This window comes from Solanum tuberosum, unplaced genomic scaffold (assembly GCF_000226075.1).
Source record: "Solanum tuberosum cultivar DM 1-3 516 R44 unplaced genomic scaffold, SolTub_3.0 scf00052, whole genome shotgun sequence".
Lineage (NCBI taxonomy): Eukaryota > Viridiplantae > Streptophyta > Magnoliopsida > Solanales > Solanaceae > Solanum > Solanum tuberosum.
In genome coordinates this window covers 1295790-1317675 of record NW_006238977.1, presented here as the reverse complement: position 1 = coordinate 1317675, position 21886 = coordinate 1295790, and the positions used below count along the sequence as shown (strand labels likewise).

The window sequence follows — 21886 nt, the reverse complement described above, 5'->3', positions numbered from 1 at the left end:
TTACCGGCATCTCGAAATCAAAGATGATTTAATGCAAATTGACTTGAACACTACAGTTATATATATATTTTAAATATACTAACTTTAGTATAGGTAGTGAGAAAAGTGATTCCTTGGAAGATTACTAGAAAATGGAATGAAGCGAGAGGGTGAACATGATTTGTGCTTATATAGAGAACAAAGGGTACTGGAAATAGAAATCAAAGATAATTTAACGGAAACCACCTTCAACGCTATCGTTAGTTAATGTAAAAAATAAAAACGTAGTATAGATGGTAAGGGGAAGTGATAATTGGAAGACTATTAGATATTGGAATGAAGAAAGAGAAGGTACATATTTTGTGCTTATATAGAAAAGAAAGGGTAGAAATCAAGGATAATTTAACGCATACTGACTTAACCACTTATCGTTATATAATTTCTTTAAAATATACTAATTTAGTATATGTGGTGATGAGGGAAGTGCTACCTTGAAAGTTTATTACTAGAAATTGGAATGAGGAAAGAAGGTGAAGATGGTGTGTGTGCTTATATGGAGAACAAATAGTAAAAATAAAAAATGATTTTACGCAAATTAACTCGAACACCAATCATATAGTATTTTTAAAGAGGGGGAGGTGATAATTGGAAGACTTGCTAGAAATTGGAATGAGGAAAGAGGGTGAACATGGTTTGTGTTTATATAGAGAAAAACAAAAGGGTAGAAAAAGTAATTAATGATGAAAATTTGAGGAACAAAATGGTTACTAGCTAGGCTCTCAAAACTTTGGTGCATGTATAAAGCAAACATACTATGGACAATGCTAGTGAATGGGAAAGTGACTTATCTAAGATCCTGCCAGAAATATTAACTCTCATCAAATGGTTACACCAACTAAAGCAAAGTCGTAATATTATCTCAAAAATATTTATATAAATATAATGAAGGTCGGGGTAGGAGTGTATAGATGGTGGACATTGACAGATTCAAAATTTTCATTTAGAGAATTCGAAAAATAAAAATATAGTGCTTGAGATTTAAACTTGAAATCTCAAGATGAATTTTAAATTCTCTAAATCGTCGAATAAATATCTAGTCTTGTATTTGAAGGGACAGAAAGATTCAACGTAAAAATAAAAAATGCGCTTCTATTTCTTATCATTTTTTTGTCTCTTGTAAAATAGAAAGTAAATTGACAAGTAAGATGCTAATTGTCGTGTCCATTACACAGCCGGCTCTAAAGTTAGGCAAGTGAAAACATTTGCGTTAGATAGATATGTGCATCGATCGGTTTGATTTGATTTTATGTATTTATAATTTAATTTTTAATTAGTGAATACGTTAAATCGACAATCAAACAATAAGATATTATCTCAAATATTCCACAAATTCATGAAATATTTATAAAGAGATCAAATCCAAATCAGCTTAATTCGAGAAATACGCCACTAACGGCTCTTGAATTATGAAGATCAAGTGCAAATCATCCTAATTCGAGAAATATGCCACTAAAGGCCCTCAAATTATGAAGAACACCTAGTTCGAGAAATACGTCACTAATGACCCTCAAATTAAGGAAATCAAGTCTAAATTATCCAAGTTTGAAAAATATGCCACTAACGACCCTCGAATTACGGAGAAGTCTAAAGAGAGAGAAAAATCAAGGAAGGAACAAAATTTACTCACGATCTTGATCAATAAAATTAGAGCAACTTTCACATATAGCAAACACACAATTCATATTTGTATGCTATAGCAAAGTTTGCATAATTGCGTTCCATAGCAAACATAACATATATATGTATAATTCGCTATACATATACAAAAAAAACAGTTGTATAATCTGCTTTGGTATACATATACAAAAAGATCAATTGTATAAAGTGAGAGAGGCGAGTGAGCGAGCGAGATCTGGGAGAGTGGCGAGTGAGATCTGGGAGAGGGGAACGAAAAAATATGTATATATACAATTTTCATGCATTTTATACATTTGCGTTTTTTGTATAAAGTGAGAGAGGCGAGTGAGAGAGCGAGATCTGGGAGAGTGGTGAGCGAGATCTGGGAGAGGGGAGAGAGGGGAACGAAAATATATGTATATATACAATTTTCTCTCGCTTTATACAAACACAAACGCACTTTATACACTTGCGTTTGTATAAAAAACGAGAGAGGCGAGGGAGAGAACGAGAGTGGCGAGCGAGATTCACCAGGAGAGAGGTGAAATAGCAACAATTTGCTATGAGGTACAATTAAATCAAACTATATTTATAGCATTTAATTTGAATTAATAGTTTGCTATTGTATACAATTTTCCCATAAAATTATGTTTCTTCATATTATTTTTTTAAAAAAAGAAGAGATTTATCATCATTTTTTGGTTAATTGATTTTTGATTCTTAATAATTCGATTTAACCAATAAAAAAATGCTCATATATATGATGTTTATAAAATAGTAGCAAAAATATAGTGCAACACAAATTTATATATTGATCACTTTTATTTAAGAATAAATTGCAGAAATTCCTTTTAAAGACTCAAACAATAAATTGTGAAAATAACTTTAATTATCTAGCTCTATCACAAATAATTAAAAAAGTATAATAAATATAGATTTTTTAATCAATAGAGAGGAACCTAAGAATATCACCGTCTTTCATTTAAAAAGAAAATAAAAAAAAATATCACTGTCTATATGCATTCATTGAATTTCATTAATTCACGTGGATTAATTATTAGTAGCGATTAAGTACTAAATGAATTATAAAAACATAAGTAAATAATGAGTTTCATAAGATTAAGCATAAATACATACTAAATGAACTATAAAAACATAAGTAAATAATACTCATTCCATTTAAAAAAGAATAACCAACTTTCCTATTAGTCTATTTCTAAAAGAAAGATCGCCTTTTTTTTCAGCAACACTTTAATTTCAGCTCTCCAAGTGACATATGTATAAGACCACAAGATTAATTTTTTTTTAAATACATTTGATATAACTTTAATTTAGGACCACAAAATTAAAAAATCTTCTTTATTTTCTTAATTTTATGTCAAGTCAAATTAAATCATTATTTTTAAAACAGATGGAGTACTGAATAAGTAGTAAAATTACCATTTATTAGCATGACCTCGACTTACTTGGGATTGAAGTGCAATAATTGCTTTTGTATAGTACTACTCCCTCCGTCTCATTTTATGTGAGGTAGTTTAACTCGGCACAAAGTTTAAGAAAGAAAGAAAGACTTTTAAAACTTGTGGTCCAAATGAATGATATAAATTTATGTGACTGTAAATCATTTCATTAAGGGTAAAATAGACATTTTATAGTTAAATTGTTACTTAATATTGAAATGTGTCATTCTTTTTGGGACTGACTAAAAAGAAAAGTAAGACACATAAATTGAGACTGAGGGAGTACTATTCTCTTTTTCCCATATTAGATGTACATCTTACTATAAATATTTGTTCCATAATTCTTTCTTCATCCATTTTTATTTGTCATGTTACGTTTTTCGAAAGTCAATTTGACTAATTTTTAAAGTTAAATTAGATTATATTAATTCCATATTTTAAACAAAAAATTTAGATATTCAAAAACTATACAAAAAGTACTATAAATTGCAAAATTTTTTTGCATATCAATATGATGAAAAAATACATCATAAAATGTGAGTCAAAATATTTATAGTTTAACTCTAAAAAAGAAAACTATGAGAATTAAAAGTGGACAGAGATAGTACTTGATCACTAACTAATTTAGAATAAAATTAGTTTTTTTAGGTTTAGCAAATATAAAAATCATATTAGCGCTTTATAACTTCAATTTTGCTATTTGCGCTCCATAACAAATATAGCTTGCTATGGGGCATCTGATTTGTATAAATCGCAAGCAGAAATCTCGTTTGTATAAAATCGCAGTGATTGTATATGTATATCAGTTAGATAATTGTATATATGTAATTACTATGTATATGTATCAATGATTGTGTTTGTATATCTGCATAAAATTTGAATTTGTATACAATTGAATCGAAATAAAACATTTGTATATCAAATCTCTCTCTCGCTTTATACAATACAAATTATACATTGTAATTTGTATAATTTGTGTTTGTATTGTATAATTTATGTTTGTATAAAGCGAGAAAGAGAGAAAGGCAAAGAGAACTAGTAGCGGAAGATCTGCATTTGTATAATTATAAGTGTATAGGACGAAAATATATGTATTTGTATATACAATTTTCCTTCGTTTTATATAAACACAAACATAATTTATACATTTGTGTTTGTATAAAGTGAAAGAGGCGAGGGAGAGTGGCGAGCGAGATCATGGAGAGTGGTGAGCGAGATTTATGAGGAGAGAGGCGAATGACAAAATATTTGCTACAGATTAGAATTAAATGAAATTGTGGTTAAACATTTAATTTGAATTAATAGTTTGCTATTTTATACAATTTTCTCTAATTAATATGACCTCCGAAAGTTTAAACTATTTTTTGAAGATCTAAGAATTTCATTTTTTGAGAGATTAATTAATATAAACAAATAATAAAATTGATCAATCTATTAATAATTTTTTAATTATTATATAAAATAAAAAAATATTCATAATGCGAATAAATTAAAAACGTTTGTGTACTTTAGATATTCCATGTTAGTAAAGTTACGAGAAGGAAACAATTTCTCTATTTAGATTAATGATTATAAAGTCATCATTAAAGATTCTACCACCATATTTCCAACTAATTTTTTTAGATTATTGAGTAATCATTAAAGCTCAAATGCTAGCGGCGGCTAGGGCATGTAGCCTTTAAGTAGTAGCCCCAATGGAGCACCGATTTATGTGATGTAATTTAATTTTACACGAAATTTAATAAATAAATAAAGAAAAACTTTTGAAATTATGATTTAAAATGTTATAGATATCTATATGATTATAAATCATTTCATTAAGGGTAAAATGAATATTTAAAAATTAAATTGTTATTAAATATAAAAAAAAATGTGTCATTCTCTTTTAGATCGACGAAAATGAAAAATAAATCATATAAATTAAGACAAAGAGAGTATTATAAACAAATTCAAGAAAAGCTTTGGCTGATCCATCTATTATCTTATTCAAAACTAAATTTAACAATACAAAATATATAATTTGATAAAAGTGAAGTGAAATGGTGCCATGGGGTCAATTAGGAAAATAAATTAAGGAGGCATGGTGGAAAAAAGATATTAAAAAGAATGGGAAAAGGGCACCAAGAAAAAGATGGACAAAATGAGTCTTCAATCAAAGAATGATGAAAAGGATCATCTAATCACTTTTCTTTCTGAGTTTAATTTTTATAAATCAAAAGGCATCTAGGTGTATTAAGCTTTTGTTGTGTATCGGATTTTGAGAATGATTTGATCATAACAGTCTATTATATACAAGTTTATTCCATAATTCTAAAAAAAGTAATTATTTCTATCACTTGAATCGGTGACGATCTTATAGTTGCATAGCAACAACTTTTATAATTTTAATTAATAAGAAATAATTATTCAAAATAAATGAAATTGATAACCTATTACGATGAAGTTTAATTGATGTTGCATGTTGTGGTCCTTAGAAAGAGTGTTTTCATTTGACAATTTTTTTGAAGAATGTGTTGGCATTTGCTTCATATTGCTCAATTTTGCAATTTAGACTTTGATTATTTACACATCTCGTGAAAATGCTACAATATGATATCAAGAAAACCAAGTCAACCACTGTTTCATCTAATTAAGAATAACAATCCGCTTAAGGATTTTTCGTTCTCCATTAACTACCAAATCTTTTGAAAAAACCCGGCGAACATGAGGTCTCACTCACTATTTATGGCCAGACAAAAAGAGACCACATCCTAGAGAATCAAATAGGGAATAGGCCATGAGTTTACCCGCTTTCCTGAAGATGAAGGGGAAGAAAGGGATGCCAGGGACAGAGTAACCGGAGGGGGCATGAAATGAACCCGGAAGGGAAGCCACAAGAGCAGGTGTGGAGAAAAAGCGAAAGAGGAAAGATGTTTTCCCATTCGATTGATTGATTCGGAGTCCCAAATCGAAGCCCAAGCCCATACTCTGACTAAGAAAAGTGGAAGTTCCTATCCTGAGAACATTGACATACGATCTTTCCGGATTAGGAAGCAGAGTATGAACCTGAAACCAATATGAAAGAAAGTCATCAAGATAGCAAGTGTCAAGTGTAGGTCTCCCATTCTATTACTAGGAGTTAGAACATGAAATGAAGAAGTAAAACGTTACCGCTCCAAATCTCATTGATTAGGTCTTCTAGATCACCTGATAATCGTCTAATCAAATAAATGTCATGACCTAATGGACTTTAGGACTAAACCAGAGAAAGAGATGTCCTTGTCAGAGGACCAAGCCACTCGAACAAAGTTAGATTAATGGAATACAACTTCTTGACCAATGAGCTTCAATATGAGCTTAGAGAAAAGCATGCAAAACACACTAACCTAACTTAATGAAGGCGACTGCCAGCACTGACTCAGAGTTGATTTGATCAAAATAGTAGTATACCTCCGATTGAATCAATATCGCGTTCTCCTTTGCTGCTATGAAGGAAAGCAGTATGGATATGAAAGCACAAGTTCCGAGTAAGCGGCTTATAAAGTCTTCTCTTGCACCTGGACCGTCAGCTTATATCTTCGGCTTAGTTGGAAAACCCTCCTATCACTAAAAAGTGAGGTTTTCACCAGCACTTGAGCTAGTAGCCACTTTCTTAGATAGGATTTTCGGTTAGTTTGTGTAAGCGTCTTTGTAAGAAATACCCCCAAAACTCCAACAAAAGAGATTGAATGCCAGTTTAGTTCACTTATTTCGGGCATCATCTTACGTCATTTGTTAAAGTGCCTTCTATAAGCCTTTAATTTAAGGATGCTTTAAAGAAGAGAAAAAGTTCCGCATTTCTTGATTCTTAATAGCAGGAAAAATAGAGTTTTTTTTGGCGATTGTAGCGGAGCCGAAGGAGATTCTTTCAATCGAGATTCGCCCAAAAAAAAGTACAAATAGCAAACCTCGACCCCCCTAGGGTATGGCCTACTGGCCTGCAGATATAGGAAGGCGGCCTATAGCAGGAGAAATAGAGTCTTTTTTTGGCGACTGTAGCGGAGCCGAAGGAGATTCTTTCAATCGAGATTCGCCCAAAAAAAAGTACAAATAGCAGCCCTCGACCCCCCTAGGGTATGGCCTACCGGCCCGCAGATGTAGGAAGGCGGCCTGCCTGCTAACCAAACTGCGTAACCAAAGCGACTCCTTGTTGGTGGTTGATAGGTGTTGGTCCGATTCACCTATGTCAGTTCGAACTTGATGGGTCATTCGTTCGTGGTGCTCAAATTAGTTTGTTCGGTTACCTTTCATTAGCATAGGGGTTGAATAGCTTTGTCCACCAGATTCCAAAGCGACTTTAGATAAATGAGAAGAAATCATCAAATATTTTTATCTCTATTGAAATTTGAACCTAAAACTTCACAATGTTCAACTCATTTCATCAATCACTATACTACACTTTTGTGTGCTGGACTTTGATTTGTATGGCAAAACAAGGGGATCATTGTTGGTTTCTTGAACTCTGTTTAAGTAATATCATATTTATATTGAATTTTTGGAAAATGTATTACTTTTAAAAGATTCAACATGCATCCATTTGAAAAGTTCAAGCAACACAAACAATCATGATTACAATTTTTTTGCACTATACTTTAGTCTTGAACTCTTTTGTTTTCTCGACAAAAATGGTCCCTTAGATTTATAGTAAATTCAAAATAATCTCTTAAATTTATATTTAAGCAATTTTAATTCTTTAAAGTTTATCAAAAGTAAGCATTACTATCAATCAAACATTTAAAACAATTTTTAGATGTTGAATTTAAAGGAAACTGTGAGACGAAAAAAGAATTAACTAAAAACCTCAAGAAAATCCCATCAAATGCAAAATCAAAAGATGCCCCACAAAAAAATAGACTCTTCTTTTACATTTTGATATAATGGAAATTATCCAACAGTGACCGCTACAAAAAAAATATCACTATTTTTCTACGGAAAAATGTTTCGTGGCTATTTTTACAAATATTTTGAATGGATCAGTAAATAAAGAAATAATAATAATATTTTCATATAAAAAAAACAGGGAAGTTTCCTACTATTTCGGTGTAAATTTATTTCTCATCATTCATTTTTCCAGTGAGCTAGTTCAATGAGAAATGAATAGAAAAATCATGTTTTATTAAACAAATTTCCCACTGATTCGCAATGGAAAATTCGAGATCCACTCCAGCCGTTACAAATGTTAACGTGCCAATAATGATCATTATGACTATCATGAAAATAGGAAAATGTTACCATTGGGTTTTATACGTTAAAAATGTGAAATCAGAATTTGAAGCTTCATGAATTCAGGACTATAGTCTTTTTATTATTGAAGTTCTAAATTAATAACTTCTACATATTAAATGATTTTTGAAGAACTTCCTTTTCATTGCTAATGGTAACTCATTGTAATTTGAATCAATAATACTCGAAAGTTCTTTAATTTCAATGTATATAAAGGGTATATAAATGTTTTCGGCTCGAGATATGTATACGAATGTGGATAAAAATTAATTATATACATATAATAAGACATACTTACCCTGAACCTATCGACTCTAGATCCTGAATTCGTAATATTGATTTTAAAATATGAAGGTATATTTGCAATTGAGTCATTCATATTACTGAGTGTTCAATTGTCCAACCAAGACTAGAGTAGTAACCATGAGAAAATTGGTCAATTGTAAGTAACCCGTCGCCTCTCAGAGGCATACACGTGCCTTACCAACAAGGGTTGTGATGGAGTGATAAATACCCCTTTACTATCAACCAAAGGTGTCGAATTCGAGCTCTTTTACGAATCTATATTTAGTCAGGCCTCAATGCGGTACAGGACACCAAAAAAACAAACAATACAAGATGGTGTCTTGAATAGATGGTGAATAAACTGGTCCTGGCAAAGAGCAGGATCAGCTTAATTTTGAATTTTCAACCATTTCGGAGAATCTCCATCCCTGTGCAAGCAAGAAAAGAAAATTGCACACTCCCTACGCAGGAATTATCCCGTTCAGGTTCAAAGGGACTTTCTCAGCCTGATCAGTCAGCATTTGAAGCTGATTCAGACACCCCCGGTGCTTTCTCGTGTCAATAAAACTTAAAGATATAAGAGACTCAACACAAGAAAATACGCGTTTTCTTATTACTAACAAAGGAGAGTTTCATTGAACAAGGCTGTTGTCTCAGTTTATTTAACAATACCAAACTAGATACTTACCTAACACTTGATAATGAGGCTCCTACTACCGCCTCCTTGACTGGCCGATGGAGCTGTGATCACTTCAGAAATCTCTGAGCCAGTTTTCGAGCTTTATATATTCCTGAAATTGTATTCATTAAGGTAAGCTATAGGAGCTTAAATCGGAATACACAAAGACTCTGCATTGTGTTGCAAGGTAACAAATACGAGTGTCTTTAAAGGACTTGCAGAATGTAATACTCACCTTTGGCTCTTCAAAGAGTTGATGTAATTTTCTGGCAAGTAGATCTCACCGCCAACCTCACCGTGTTGTTCCCCACTAATGGTTTTTTTAGCAGCTTGAAACGCTGCACTCATAGCATCCATGCCCTGCTGAATGGCTTCCTCTGCATTTCCATAACCATGATTTTCAGCATACTTCCTTATATCTTCGGTTATTTTCATGGAGCAAAACTTAGGCCCGCACATCGAGCAGAAATGTGCCACTTTAGCCCCATCGGCTGGTAAAGTTTCATCGTGGAAGGACATTGCAGTAACGGGGTCCAATGACAAAGCGAATTGGTCCATCCATCTGAACTCAAATCTTGCCTTGCTAAGTGCATCATCCCAAGCTTGAGATAGCGGGTGACCTTTTGCAAGATCAGCTGCATGAGCAGCTATCTTGTATGATATTACCCCTGTCTTCACATCATCGCGATTAGGCAGACCAAGATGCTCTTTTGGAGTGACGTAACACAAAAGTGCAGTCCCGAGTGCTCCTATATTGGCTGCACCGATAGCTGAGGTGATATGATCATATCCGGGAGCTATATCAGTTGTCAATGGTCCAAGAGTGTAAAATGGTGCTTCATTGCACCACTCTAGCTGTTTCTGCATGTTCTCGGGAATCTTATGCATTGGTACGTGTCCAGGCCCTTCATTCATAACCTGAAATAAAACACAATGTTTGCATCAAAGCGTTACCAATTAGCAAGGTAGCTCAAAACTGATATTCAGGTGAAGAAATAGACAAACAAAAAGCTAATTATTGAAACAGAAATAGACAGCATTAGTAATTTACCTGTACATCCTTTTCCCAAGCTCGGCGAGTCAGCTCCCCTTGAGTCAAGAGCTCAGCAAACTGAGCAGTATCATTTGCATCATAAATTGAACCAGGTCTCAGTCCATCACCAATTGATAACGATATATCGTACTGATTACAGATGTCAAGTATGTCATCCCAATGTTCATAAGCGAAATTCTCCTTGTGATAAGCTAAGCACCACTTTGCATGAATTGAGCCTCCACGAGAAACAATTCCAGTCATCCGTTTTGCTGTCAGTGGGATGTACCTAAGAAGGACTCCGGCATGGATTGTGAAGTAATCAACACCTTGCTCAGCTTGTTCAATTAAGGTCTCTCTGAAAACTTCCCAACTCAGATTCTCAGCAATGCCGTTTACTTTTTCTAGTGCTTGGTAAATTGGCACAGTGCCTACTGGTACAGCAGAATTACGCAAGATCCACTCACGAGTCTCGTGGATGTGACGACCAGTAGAGAGATCCATAATCGTATCTGCACCCCACATTGTTGCCCATTGAAGCTTGTGAACTTCTTCTTCAATTGAGCTTACAACAGCAGAGTTTCCGATGTTGGCATTGACTTTCACTAAGAACTTTCTTCCTACTATCATTGGCTCCAACTCAGGGTGCTTCTTGTTTGAAGGGATGATTGCACGGCCTCGAGCAACTTCTGACCTCACAAATTCCGGATCCATTTTTTCACGAGCAGCACAGTATGCCATTTCCTCAGTTATGATTCCCTGCTTAGCATAGAACATTTGAGTATACCTTGGTCCTCCTAACTTCTCCCTCCTGTTAATCCACTCCGTGCGCAGCTTGGGAAGTCCTATTTAGATGCATATAAATAGATTATGTTCTAAATCATAATGTAAAAATCACAACATGACATTTAGCATAATGTTTCATTTGACATAAAGTACAAATAACTTTCATTCGAAAGGTTGTCTTCAGCAGAGTGAAAAGAATATATGCAAAACTTGAACAGATGAAAAGAAAGAAAAAAACAAATGTGGAAACTGATAGCTAATAATACAAAAGATAAACTACGAAGCATCAATCCCATATTAGTTATGGTCGACTATATGAATCCTCGCTATCTATATCGCTCCATTTAAACTCGTCTCAATCCAATGGTTAAAAGAATAAGGTTCTATAGCACTAAGAGGTTTCTATATTGGATTATTTCCCCCTAGTAAATAAATCTCTGAAAAGACTAAAACAAATATTGTACTTCAAGTAAACAAACCTACATGACGAAAACTTACTTTCAACTAATTGGTATCGCCTATATTGGATCATTTTAAGAGCTAATAATATTCAAGATCTTTTTAAAAGAAAACAATTATGAAATAAGGATGAACATCCAAGATCAGATAATTCAACTTCCAAGAATCGAAAATAGAAACTTCATAGTAAGGCAACCTTTTTGGTTAAACGAATTAGTAAGCAGATACCAGTAACATTTATCTAAAAGATTATTGAAAACTCTGCATTCATTATGATGCTATCATCAAAAGGAACAAGGGGAGATATAGTTAATAGGCATACCAACATGCGGGTTTACACCCTGAGGACCACTGGTATCATAAGTGTCAAAATGTGGTTCATCCCCGGAAAGATGGATACGTCGAAATGGGACTTTGAGCACTTGACCAGTTTCTTCATGCATAACTTCACTGCAAATCGCACATTCAACTAATAAACATTTCGTGAACCAATGAGCTTAAAGATTTGGAATAAAGCATGTGTACTGCATTTCTGTTGTGAAGCTATACAATGAGATTTTGAACGCTTAGCCACTTAATTCACTCGAGTTATCAAAGAGATGTCTCAATAGTATACTACTGTTACAAATTCCACATACTGAATCCTCAACAAATATTGTTATCTTGTAGAAATATATAAGCAAAGACATGAGGGATTCTAGGCAGACCTGTATTCCTTGGAGCTTTTTGGAAAGCATTGTTCGAATGCTGGAAGTGGCAGGAAATCAGGAGCATTAGGATCAACAGTGTGCTTTGGCTTTGTCTTCTCTTTATTATCAGTACTGGGAGGATCAAAGGTTAGTGTTGCTCTCGGGCTTGAAAAAGAATTGAAACGCGTCTCCCTTCTCCTCGTAACAGCAACTTGCCCCGTCAAATCGAACCCTGGCAAGAAGGAACTTCTTGGAACATTTACTTGTGGATGATTGTTCCCTTTCTTGGATAGGAGTGATGTCAAAGCAGTTTGGACAGACGCCATCTTTCTATCAACGTTTAAGGATAACAAAGCAATTGTGTCACAAATTTAGTACTATAAATTCATTCATATATTAGCAGAATGAGAAAAAAAAACACTTATTTAGAACAAGTCATGCTTGTAATGATACAAAAAAAAGTGAGTGATGCTACTAGTTGAATATCACAAACCAAAATGGAAAACGAATCTCGGAGACTTCAGAATTTGTAGCTAGATCATATGTTATAGCAAAAAAGTACTTGGTATTTATATGTTTTATGACAAGCGAAACACACCGCCACTACCATTTGAGTGCGCACAGGGTTAAACCTCCACACCTATGCAATAGCCTGCAAACCACACAGGAGAGGAAACCTGCACTAGGCAAGCCCCGTGTGACGAGCTCGACTTAGAAGGCAAACCCCTTGCTTTCACTGGCAAGGAGTTTCGAACTTGAGACCTCCAACATGGAAGTCCCAAGCCCAAACCACGAGGCCACCCTAAAGGGTAACGTCGTGACATATTTTGAACCACAATTTTCAACATTATCCTATCCTAAACTCTGTGTCAAGTCAACATTACCTAAATATACATCTTGTTTTACCATAATCTCTAAAATTCTTAAATCCCCTCTAAGATACATCTCCTATCTCACTGATACATCTCTATCCCCTCTCGGATACTTCCCTTCCTATGTATCCACATATGCTCCCTCTCTAATATCTCTCTCTTCTATGTATCTGTATGTGTGTGTTGATATATCCGAAAGTCCAGTAATGTATTTGAAATCCATACATTTTAAGGAATTTTTGTAATTTTGAAAAGAGTAGGAAAATAATATAATTAGCTAACACTATGAGATTTATGTAAATTATACTTAATTTTTAAAAAAGAGAGATGTTTGGAACTATTTTTCAGAAGCTAAAAAAAAGTAGTTTCTTTGCAAAAGCACTTTTGAGAAAAATACAATAAGAATCGCTTTTAAAAAGTTTACCCAAACACTAATTGTTGCTCAAAAATTATTTTTAATAATTTACCAAACACAAATAATTTTTTCACGAAAAGTACTCTTTTGAAAATTACTTTTCAAAATAAGTGATTTCAGAAGGTTGGTCAAATAGGCGATTAGACCCAAAGAACAATAGTCAAGCCTTATTTGCTGGCATGAAAAGCCACCTGTTAGCTGATTTAGCATGCCTAATTGGCTTTTTTTATTTAATGGACTTCTCAATCAAATTTATTTTCTAAATAACCAGTCATAAGTTCAGTGATTTTAAACCACAAAAAATAGTATTTTATTCTATTTATTTCTTTTTACTTTTGCCTAAAATCTCAAATGACTATTTCACTACTAAAAACACAGGGGAATTAGCTATCGACAAATTCTATAGCTAAATAGAAACATGAATTAACGAAAAAATGTATTAGCTACGATCAATTTTTGCTATTTTAGTAATGAATATACAGATCTAATACAGAGAGAGGGGTATGCATAAAAGAATTTATATATCAGCTTAATCTATATTGCTTAGACTCTCCACACATAAATGTTGTTGTGTTGCCTCACCCATATCAGATTCGATACACACTCGTAAACATTTTATAGTAGATTTTTCAAAAACACACATATATATTTTTTTGAAAAATTTAAGCATTTTATAAGAGTTGTTAATAGTTTAATCAGAAAAGTGGAGAGAAAAAAACGTACCTCAAGCAAATGAATGAGAATTGGAATGAGTGTGGAGAAAAATATGAGTGACGATATTTCCAATAACTAATGGTTGTGCTTAATTTATAGGGTTTTTTTTTTTTTTTTCACTCACTCAAACAAATAAATTTGTGCTTACCTGGCTTACTAATTGGGCCCCACCTGCACTTAGATTTTTTATAATTTGAAAATTATGGTGACAAGTGCACAAATAGTACCTGTTGTTATGTAGTCATTTAATTTATATCCACTTCATAATTTTTTTATTTTTATTTTGTAAGTTTATTCATTTTGGGGAAAAGGTATCACGCCTAAAACTTGATAATTTCAAATATTTGCATCTGAAAGTGTGGTTTGCAAAGATAATGTTCGAACATTTTTTTATTTATTAAGGCAAGTGTAAAAATTAATTGAACTTTTAGTCATGTATGTTTGAACGTTTCAGGTAGTTTGCACCTTAATCATACATGACTAAAATACATGTAAAGACGGATTGGAATATCAGACATGTACATCGGCACAAATAATAATAATTTGTTCTTTGAATTTCAACAATTTCAATCACGATTTAACACTAAAATATACTCTAAATAAGCTCAAATTTGAAATATAAGTTCCATACATTATCAAGAACAAACTTTAATTATCGATTTGTCAATATAACAATAAATTTAACAAACTCATTTAACATTCGTCCAATTTTTTCATATATAATTGTGCTCAGTCATATATGATTGAAACACATATTAAAATTGACTAATATTTCAATCACATGTATCTGAATACATTAGAAAAAAAAATATTTTTCATTTGAAAAGTAGGCTAATAAAGGGTATTCGTGCAAAAAAAAAAAACAAGCACTTAGATCGAAAATGATCAGATGAGGTATATGTTTTCATAAATTTTAATACTAGGCCACTAATTGGATCCCACATAGAATATAAATTAAAATTTAAAATGCCAAGAAGGATTTTTGTGCCAATCTAATTCCTAATTTGCATTAGTGATTAGATACATCACACAAATCGAGTGATTTTACTAATATAAAATAAAATAAAGTAACTTTGCTTCATCTTTAATCATTTGAGAAATTTCTAGAATTAACGGTGAATTTTGTATGGAAGGAAATTTTCACTTTTCTCAGGTTCGATTAGTTAGAATTTTTGGAAAATATCTTTGATACCAAACTGTTGTGATCTGATTTCTCAGGTCACGATGACATCTACTACACCCCACTAGTAGGTAAGCCTAACCCTTAGTCCAGTGCCATAAGCAATGAACAACCAAGCGAAAGCCAACAACAAGAAGCAAGAGCTTAAAACAAAGCAAAAATCAACAAAAACAATACAGGAACCATCACGAGACCTGGCATTAGTTAGTAGTTGATCATCTAAATCCAAAATAGGAGTACAAGGCTTTTACAAATAGAAGACAAGTACAACCTGTCTTTGAATACAATATAAAGACTAAGCCTAGCCAAAACATACGGAAAGCGGTAGCTCCAGAAGTCAGGAGCTTACCATAATCTCCAAAACTCCAAGCTGCCCTGCACGACTCCAAATTAATGGCGATAACACAAGTGCAATTTGCAGGGTTTAAGAAAATAAATTTCACAAGTGACATTCACATTAATTGTGTTTTCACACCCTTCAACGCACATTATCTTCACCTCTATAAGTGAGCAATCATGCATCTCACTTCTTAGTAAAGGTAAAACTTGTTAGTAACTTTGCTATTCGAATGTTCAACACTTCCTTTTTCAATGACAACAATGTCTTGATCAGTTTGTGCTCACTTCGATGATTCCACTATACTACTTTTTACCTCCAAGTCTATTGAAATATGAAGAAAAAATGTAGAATTTTGACACTTGCATAGATAAGAGTATGATGATAGCATTATTTTTAGGCTGGAAAATGACACTGGCCAAAAGCTAAAGTTGATGAAAAAGATCATAAGACTAGGTGCCAAAAATGATGTGATAAAAAGATGGTGAAAATATTGAATGGGGCCATTAGGCCTAGTGTGTGTCTCTTTTGTAGTTTTCCTTGAATAGACTAAAGGCATTAGCTAATAATATCAGAAAACAATAATTGTGATATTTTGGGTGCCTTACAAAATATCATCAATAAGAAACTGTCACCTCCACACTTTGCACCATGGAGTAAATTAAATAAGTTCAAAATTTTCTAAATTATCATCATTTTACGAGTTTCATACTTAAACTATTATGTTCACATACCACCCTAAAATATCATGAATTCATATTAAATTATCCCTAGAGGGATGTGACACGTTACGTGAAAAAAGAAGAAGAGGATTGAGTGAATAGGTTAGAAACCCCAAAAAATTATCTCTGTTTTAGGAGTTCCATATCTAAACTATAGAATAACGTTCACAAAACTCCCAAAACTACCATGAGTAGAGCTGTCAATATGGGCTAGCCCACCCCATCCGGGCTAACCCATACAGGCTTTGATATTTTACGGGTCAGGCCGGGCTAGCCCATTTTTGGTGTGGGCCAGAAAACGGTCGGCCCAGCCCACAAGTACGTGGGCTACAGGCTTGCCGGGCCAGCCCACTTTTTTTAAAATTATATTTTTTTTATAATTATTAAAATAAATTATAAATTATAATTTAAAAATATTATCATAAATATCGACAAAACAATATTACATGGTGTTAATGTTACTACTTGTTAATCAAATCCACAAATAAAATTATCTTTATAATATTTATTAAGTTTTTTTCAAATAAAAGTATAAATATCTAAATAGAAATATTAACCTAGTTGTTTTGTCACATTAAAACACAAAAAATGTAACAATATTCCAACCATAAAAATGTTAAGAATAAACTCCTTAAAAAAAATCATGAAACTTATGGTGTATCTAACACATCATGAAATCTATGGTGTATCCAACACTTCATGATCATCTTCATCAAGCGTATCTGAATCAGCTTGTGGCAAAGTTGTCTTAATATCTTCATTTTCATCTGCAATTTATATGCGGTTTCAATTAATTAAATATTAAATAGATTTTGAGTTTGGACTCTCTTTAATTTTAAATTTTAATATTATATTATATTTTTTAAATTATTTTTATTTGGCCCACGGGCCGGCCCTACCTATATTTCTCAAGCCCCACAAATCAGCAGGCTTATTCAGGCCGGGCTAAAAGCCCTTTTCTTAAATGGGCTCCAAAAATCTTAGCCCAGCCCTATTAAATCCCGGGTTAGGCCAGGCCGGCCCAACGGGCCTAGCCCATATTGACGGCTCTAACCATGAGCTCATTGTACCACGTGAGCTCATTGTACCACGTGTACTCATTTTAAGACGATTTCATCTTTCACGTGCCTCTTAGCAAGTTACCCAAAATATTTTTCCATATATTCAACCAGGGAGTTTTTACTAATCTAAAGGACATTATAGTCTAAGAGGGTCACATGAAGTTCAATAGTTTAGATATGAAATTCGCGAAATAATGATAGTTTACGGGGATTTTAACCTATTCACTCTTGAACTATGCTATGCCACAATGGTATTTTGTTCTTATGTTACAGCCAAAAGCCAATTGGACAGATGTTGCAACTTGTGATCATCAAAGAAACTGTAAATAAGGAAAAGTCATACTCCCTCCGTTTCAGTTTGTTTAATTTATTGCAGTTTCCTCTTTAGTCCGTTTCAAAAAGAATGTTTCTTTACTCTTTTGACAATCCTTTAATTTCAACTTTCTACATGACATGTTTAATACCACAAGATTAATGAACATTTTGGTGCGTTCTACATATATGATATATCTAGTTTAAAACCGCAAAATTCATTTTAAACGTTGTACCAAGTCAAAATCAGACAAACAAATTGAAACAAATATACTTAACTCTGATTTTGTCTTGTAGCGTCCCATAATTAGATCCATAACAGGGGACGGTAACAAAATTCTTACCAGTTTTGTGATGAGAACATCCGGATGGCTTTCAAATGATACAACCACTTCATCCAAAATTGGAGCTAGATTCTTGCAATGGCCACACCAAGGTGATAATTGATTAATGATTTTGGTAACTAGTTCTAGGCTTCTAGCTAATAGCAACTCCAAAGATCACATTCAACATACATAATACCTAACAAATTGATTGATGAACATCATTGTAGTGTACATATCCCTGCTAGAAAACAAAAAAAATTAGCGATAAACAAAATTTCATGCTAAATAATAAAAATTTCATGTTAACCCCCAACCCTACGCGAAAGTGGAGGTCAACAGACACCAACAACAGAATATTCACATAAGGCACAAAATTCACCGAAAGGATCCTCAGGATTCGTGTGGAACCCCTTACAACAAATCAGATATGCTACTTGACTAAACTCAACATTCCAGACTCAACGGAACCATCGAAACACGAATTCGAGGTCTCCTTAACCCGAAATCCGTGAAAGTCACAAGAAGCAAACATAACGCCTAAAAAGGCTAAATCAAGCTTGGGATCAAAATTCAATCAAAACCTCCTCTTGGCCCAAAATCATCCCTTGAATCCAACGAAACTTTCAGAAATCCTATCCAAGCATCTGAATCCCGAATGCTGATGAAAGTCAACTCAAAGGCTAAAATCTGAACAATTTCCAACTTATGACCTCAAATCCACAAAAAAGATTTTGAATCTGAAATCAACAACTCTCTTAAAACAATTTCCACATTTTGAAACTGATGGAATCGATGAAATTCCAATCCGAAACTCGAAACTCCAAAAGACACCGAAAATTACTTTTTTAACAACTTTAGTCTTTCAAAACTTTAAAATTTCCACAATTCACAACTTTTCACTCAAAATTCGAAACCAATTTCAAGATCCAATCAGAAATGACTCGGGATTAATATCGAAAGAGGTAAAACGGTAAAAAAAAATTGATTGATGAACACCATTGTAGTGTACACATCCCGCTAGAAAATGAAACAATTAGCGATGAATAAAATAAAACAATCAGTTTACACTAGCCCAGTTTATAAAATAAATGTGCTGTCATGTATGTAAGCATTTTAATTTATTTATTAAGTAAATTTATTTACCAGTTTCTATTATATTAGCAAAAAAGAAGACGTCTCTGAGTCTCATTAACTCAAATTAAATCAAATTTATTTTCCACGCTAATTAAACTGTGACAATTGCTCAATTCCATGCAGAGTACAATATTTTGTATTATATATTTATAGATACTAGTATCTGGACACGTGCTTTGCATCAGAGGCGGATCCACACTATGAAGAAGGGGTGCACGTGCACCCGGTAACTTCCGAAAAAATCATATGTATATATGTATATCTATTTTGAAAAACTGGTAGAAATCAGGATATATTTAACAGTGCACCCATAATAAATATAAAAGTGCCCTTGTGCAACTGGTACAAGCTAGAGATACAACCTTGAGATCAGGGTTCGAATCCAACTAAAGACCTTTTTTTATTGTTTTTATTTTAAGTTTAGCTTAGAGCTCATATTTGAGCTAGGTTTATATTGGTGCACCCAAACTCTTCAAATCCTGAGTTCACCTCTGCTTTGCACGTGTATTCCATGTTAATTTGTTCAAACTTTTTCATTGAGATGAAGGGAGTATATAATAGTTAAATATATTGATTTTAAAAAATGCAAGCTTATTCTTATTAAAATTAAAATACATATCAATTCTCTCTTTACATATAAAGTAGAAAGAACTGTTAAAAGTATAACAAGAATATTTGAATGCTAAAATTAAAATATTACATGTCTGAATAATAATGTGTCTAAACTTTCATATATAATGATACACAAACATTGTGCATTACAGTAAATTTGTGTTGAACTTTGTTTAGTGAAGTTGATATTACTGGCTAATCGAACTCTAGACGCCAATAGCTCTAGGTACTTTCCATTCTCTCAAATTGTTGCTTTCTCTTCAAGAACAAAAAAGAAGATGAAATTAATTAATAATTAAAATTATGCAAGAGCCTATAAAAATGGTGAGTAAGAATTCAAGAATCCTTTCTTGCCTTTTTATAACTATTTATTTCAATTTGCATTCCTTGAACCTTTTCTTTCATTAGTCTACATTTAATTATTCAATGCAGCTCTTCCTATTTTCCAAACTATTTATTTCTCCTAATTAATTAGTCGACATTTAATTATTCAATGCAACTCTTCATATTCTCCAAATTATTTAGCAATGAATAGCGCACACTTAATGGGTAAATCATTAAGGGCTATATTTAAATTGGACTTTTGAATATATGCATAATCACAAATCTCATGTAAATTTAAATACAATTACTACTATTTCAATTAGATTAGGTATTTTATTTTAATTAAATATAAGAGAAAAATTGTAATCTAACTTTAAACACTCATTTTATTTCTCTCCATTTTTATTCATGTAGATACATTCGCTTCAGACTAATATTCTACTTTGAACAGAAACAACACAAAACAATATATACAAAGATACATATTCCAAGCCATAATAAATGTCATTATTTTTTTTTTAGAGAAAATACATCAAATCCCCCCTGAACTTGGCAACAAAACTTACTTTAGCACTTTAACTATATGGGAGTTCAAATACCCCCTTAACAATTTTGAAGTGATTAAATACCACCCTAAGAGCTGACATGGCAAAGTGAGTGTACTCACACCCTTAAAAGCACGTGAAATAATAAAAATAAAAAAACTGAATGGCAATATCATACACATGACATTTTTTTATTGGCCAATATATAACCAATAGTTTTTAAATTTTTTTTTATAAGTTAAATTTTAAAAAATGTGAAATTTCTTGTTTAAAATAAATGAAATTTGTGGGTTCAATATTTTTTTTAAAAAAAAATAATCTTTTTATTTTCTCTTTATTTTATTGTCTTCCCCATTAAAGCACTCCTTATACCTTTCTTCTTCCATATTAGTCATTTTTCCTTCAAGGTCATCTCTCACCTCACTAGCCATTCATTAATCCACAAAACCCAACACCTAAATTCATATTATTGAATGTAAACTTTCTTGATTTTTAAGTGACCCATTTTGAATTCTATCAGTTGTGATGCAAAAAATGTGGGTCTATCAACTTTCTTATACAACCTTCATTTTTCATTTGAGTCGTTAAGAAAAAGAATACTTTCAGAAAATATCATTTTCTGATGGCAGATTTGTAGGAGAGGGTTCGAAGAAGAAAAAGTAAGTATGCTCTATTTTTAAAAATAAATTAATGAATGTTGAAGACGAAAACAAATATTGAAGGCTGAAAATGGTCGGGAAAAAAGAAGAAGCAAGGGCAATTTTGATTTTAAAATGCATTTTTAATTAATTGAAATGTTTAAGAAAAAGGGTGAATAGGCAAAAAAAAAAAAGAAGATAAATTAATGACATGGTGCTTACATGGTTGTGACATGGCTATGATGTGGCAGGTGAGAGTGATATTCTACTCGCAAGGTTGCATTTAATCACTTCAAAGATGTTAAGGGGGTATTTAATCGCCTGTGTAGTTTAAGTGCTAAAGTAAGTTGTGCTGCCAAATTCAGGGGGGATTTGATATATTTTCTTTAGTTTTTTTTATTATGGA

General features: G+C 32.7%; 1 protein-coding gene and 1 long non-coding RNA gene across 4 annotated transcripts; both read right to left on the bottom strand.

Annotated features, from left to right (window-relative positions):
* Window positions 1-5629: 5629 nt before the first annotated feature.
* LOC107059992 (uncharacterized) lies at window positions 5630-7090 on the bottom strand. The gene is made up of 2 exons (XR_001473069.1): window positions 6546-7090; window positions 5630-6161 (listed from the first exon to the last, which is right to left on the bottom strand). It is a non-coding gene; the product is annotated as an uncharacterized lncRNA (long non-coding RNA).
* Window positions 7091-8577: 1487 nt separating this feature from the next.
* LOC102594417 (phosphomethylpyrimidine synthase, chloroplastic) lies at window positions 8578-14394 on the bottom strand. Of its 3 annotated transcripts, XR_367023.2 has the most exons (7): window positions 14299-14384; window positions 12307-12628; window positions 11922-12049; window positions 10373-11199; window positions 9557-10239; window positions 9331-9433; window positions 8578-9169 (listed from the first exon to the last, which is right to left on the bottom strand). XR_367023.2 is itself a non-coding variant. In XM_006343981.2 (6 exons), exons 2-6 carry the CDS (start codon window positions 12612-12614, stop codon window positions 9424-9426), a joined length of 1956 nt encoding a protein of 651 aa, XP_006344043.1. In that variant the 5' UTR covers window positions 12615-12618; window positions 14299-14394; the 3' UTR covers window positions 8782-9423. The 3 variants fall into 3 exon arrangements, 2 of the variants coding, with proteins under 2 accessions (XP_006344043.1, XP_006344042.1); XM_006343981.2 differs by having other exon boundaries at window positions 8782-9433; window positions 12307-12618; window positions 14299-14394; XM_006343980.2 differs by having other exon boundaries at window positions 8782-9433.
* Window positions 14395-21886: the final 7492 nt, after the last annotated feature.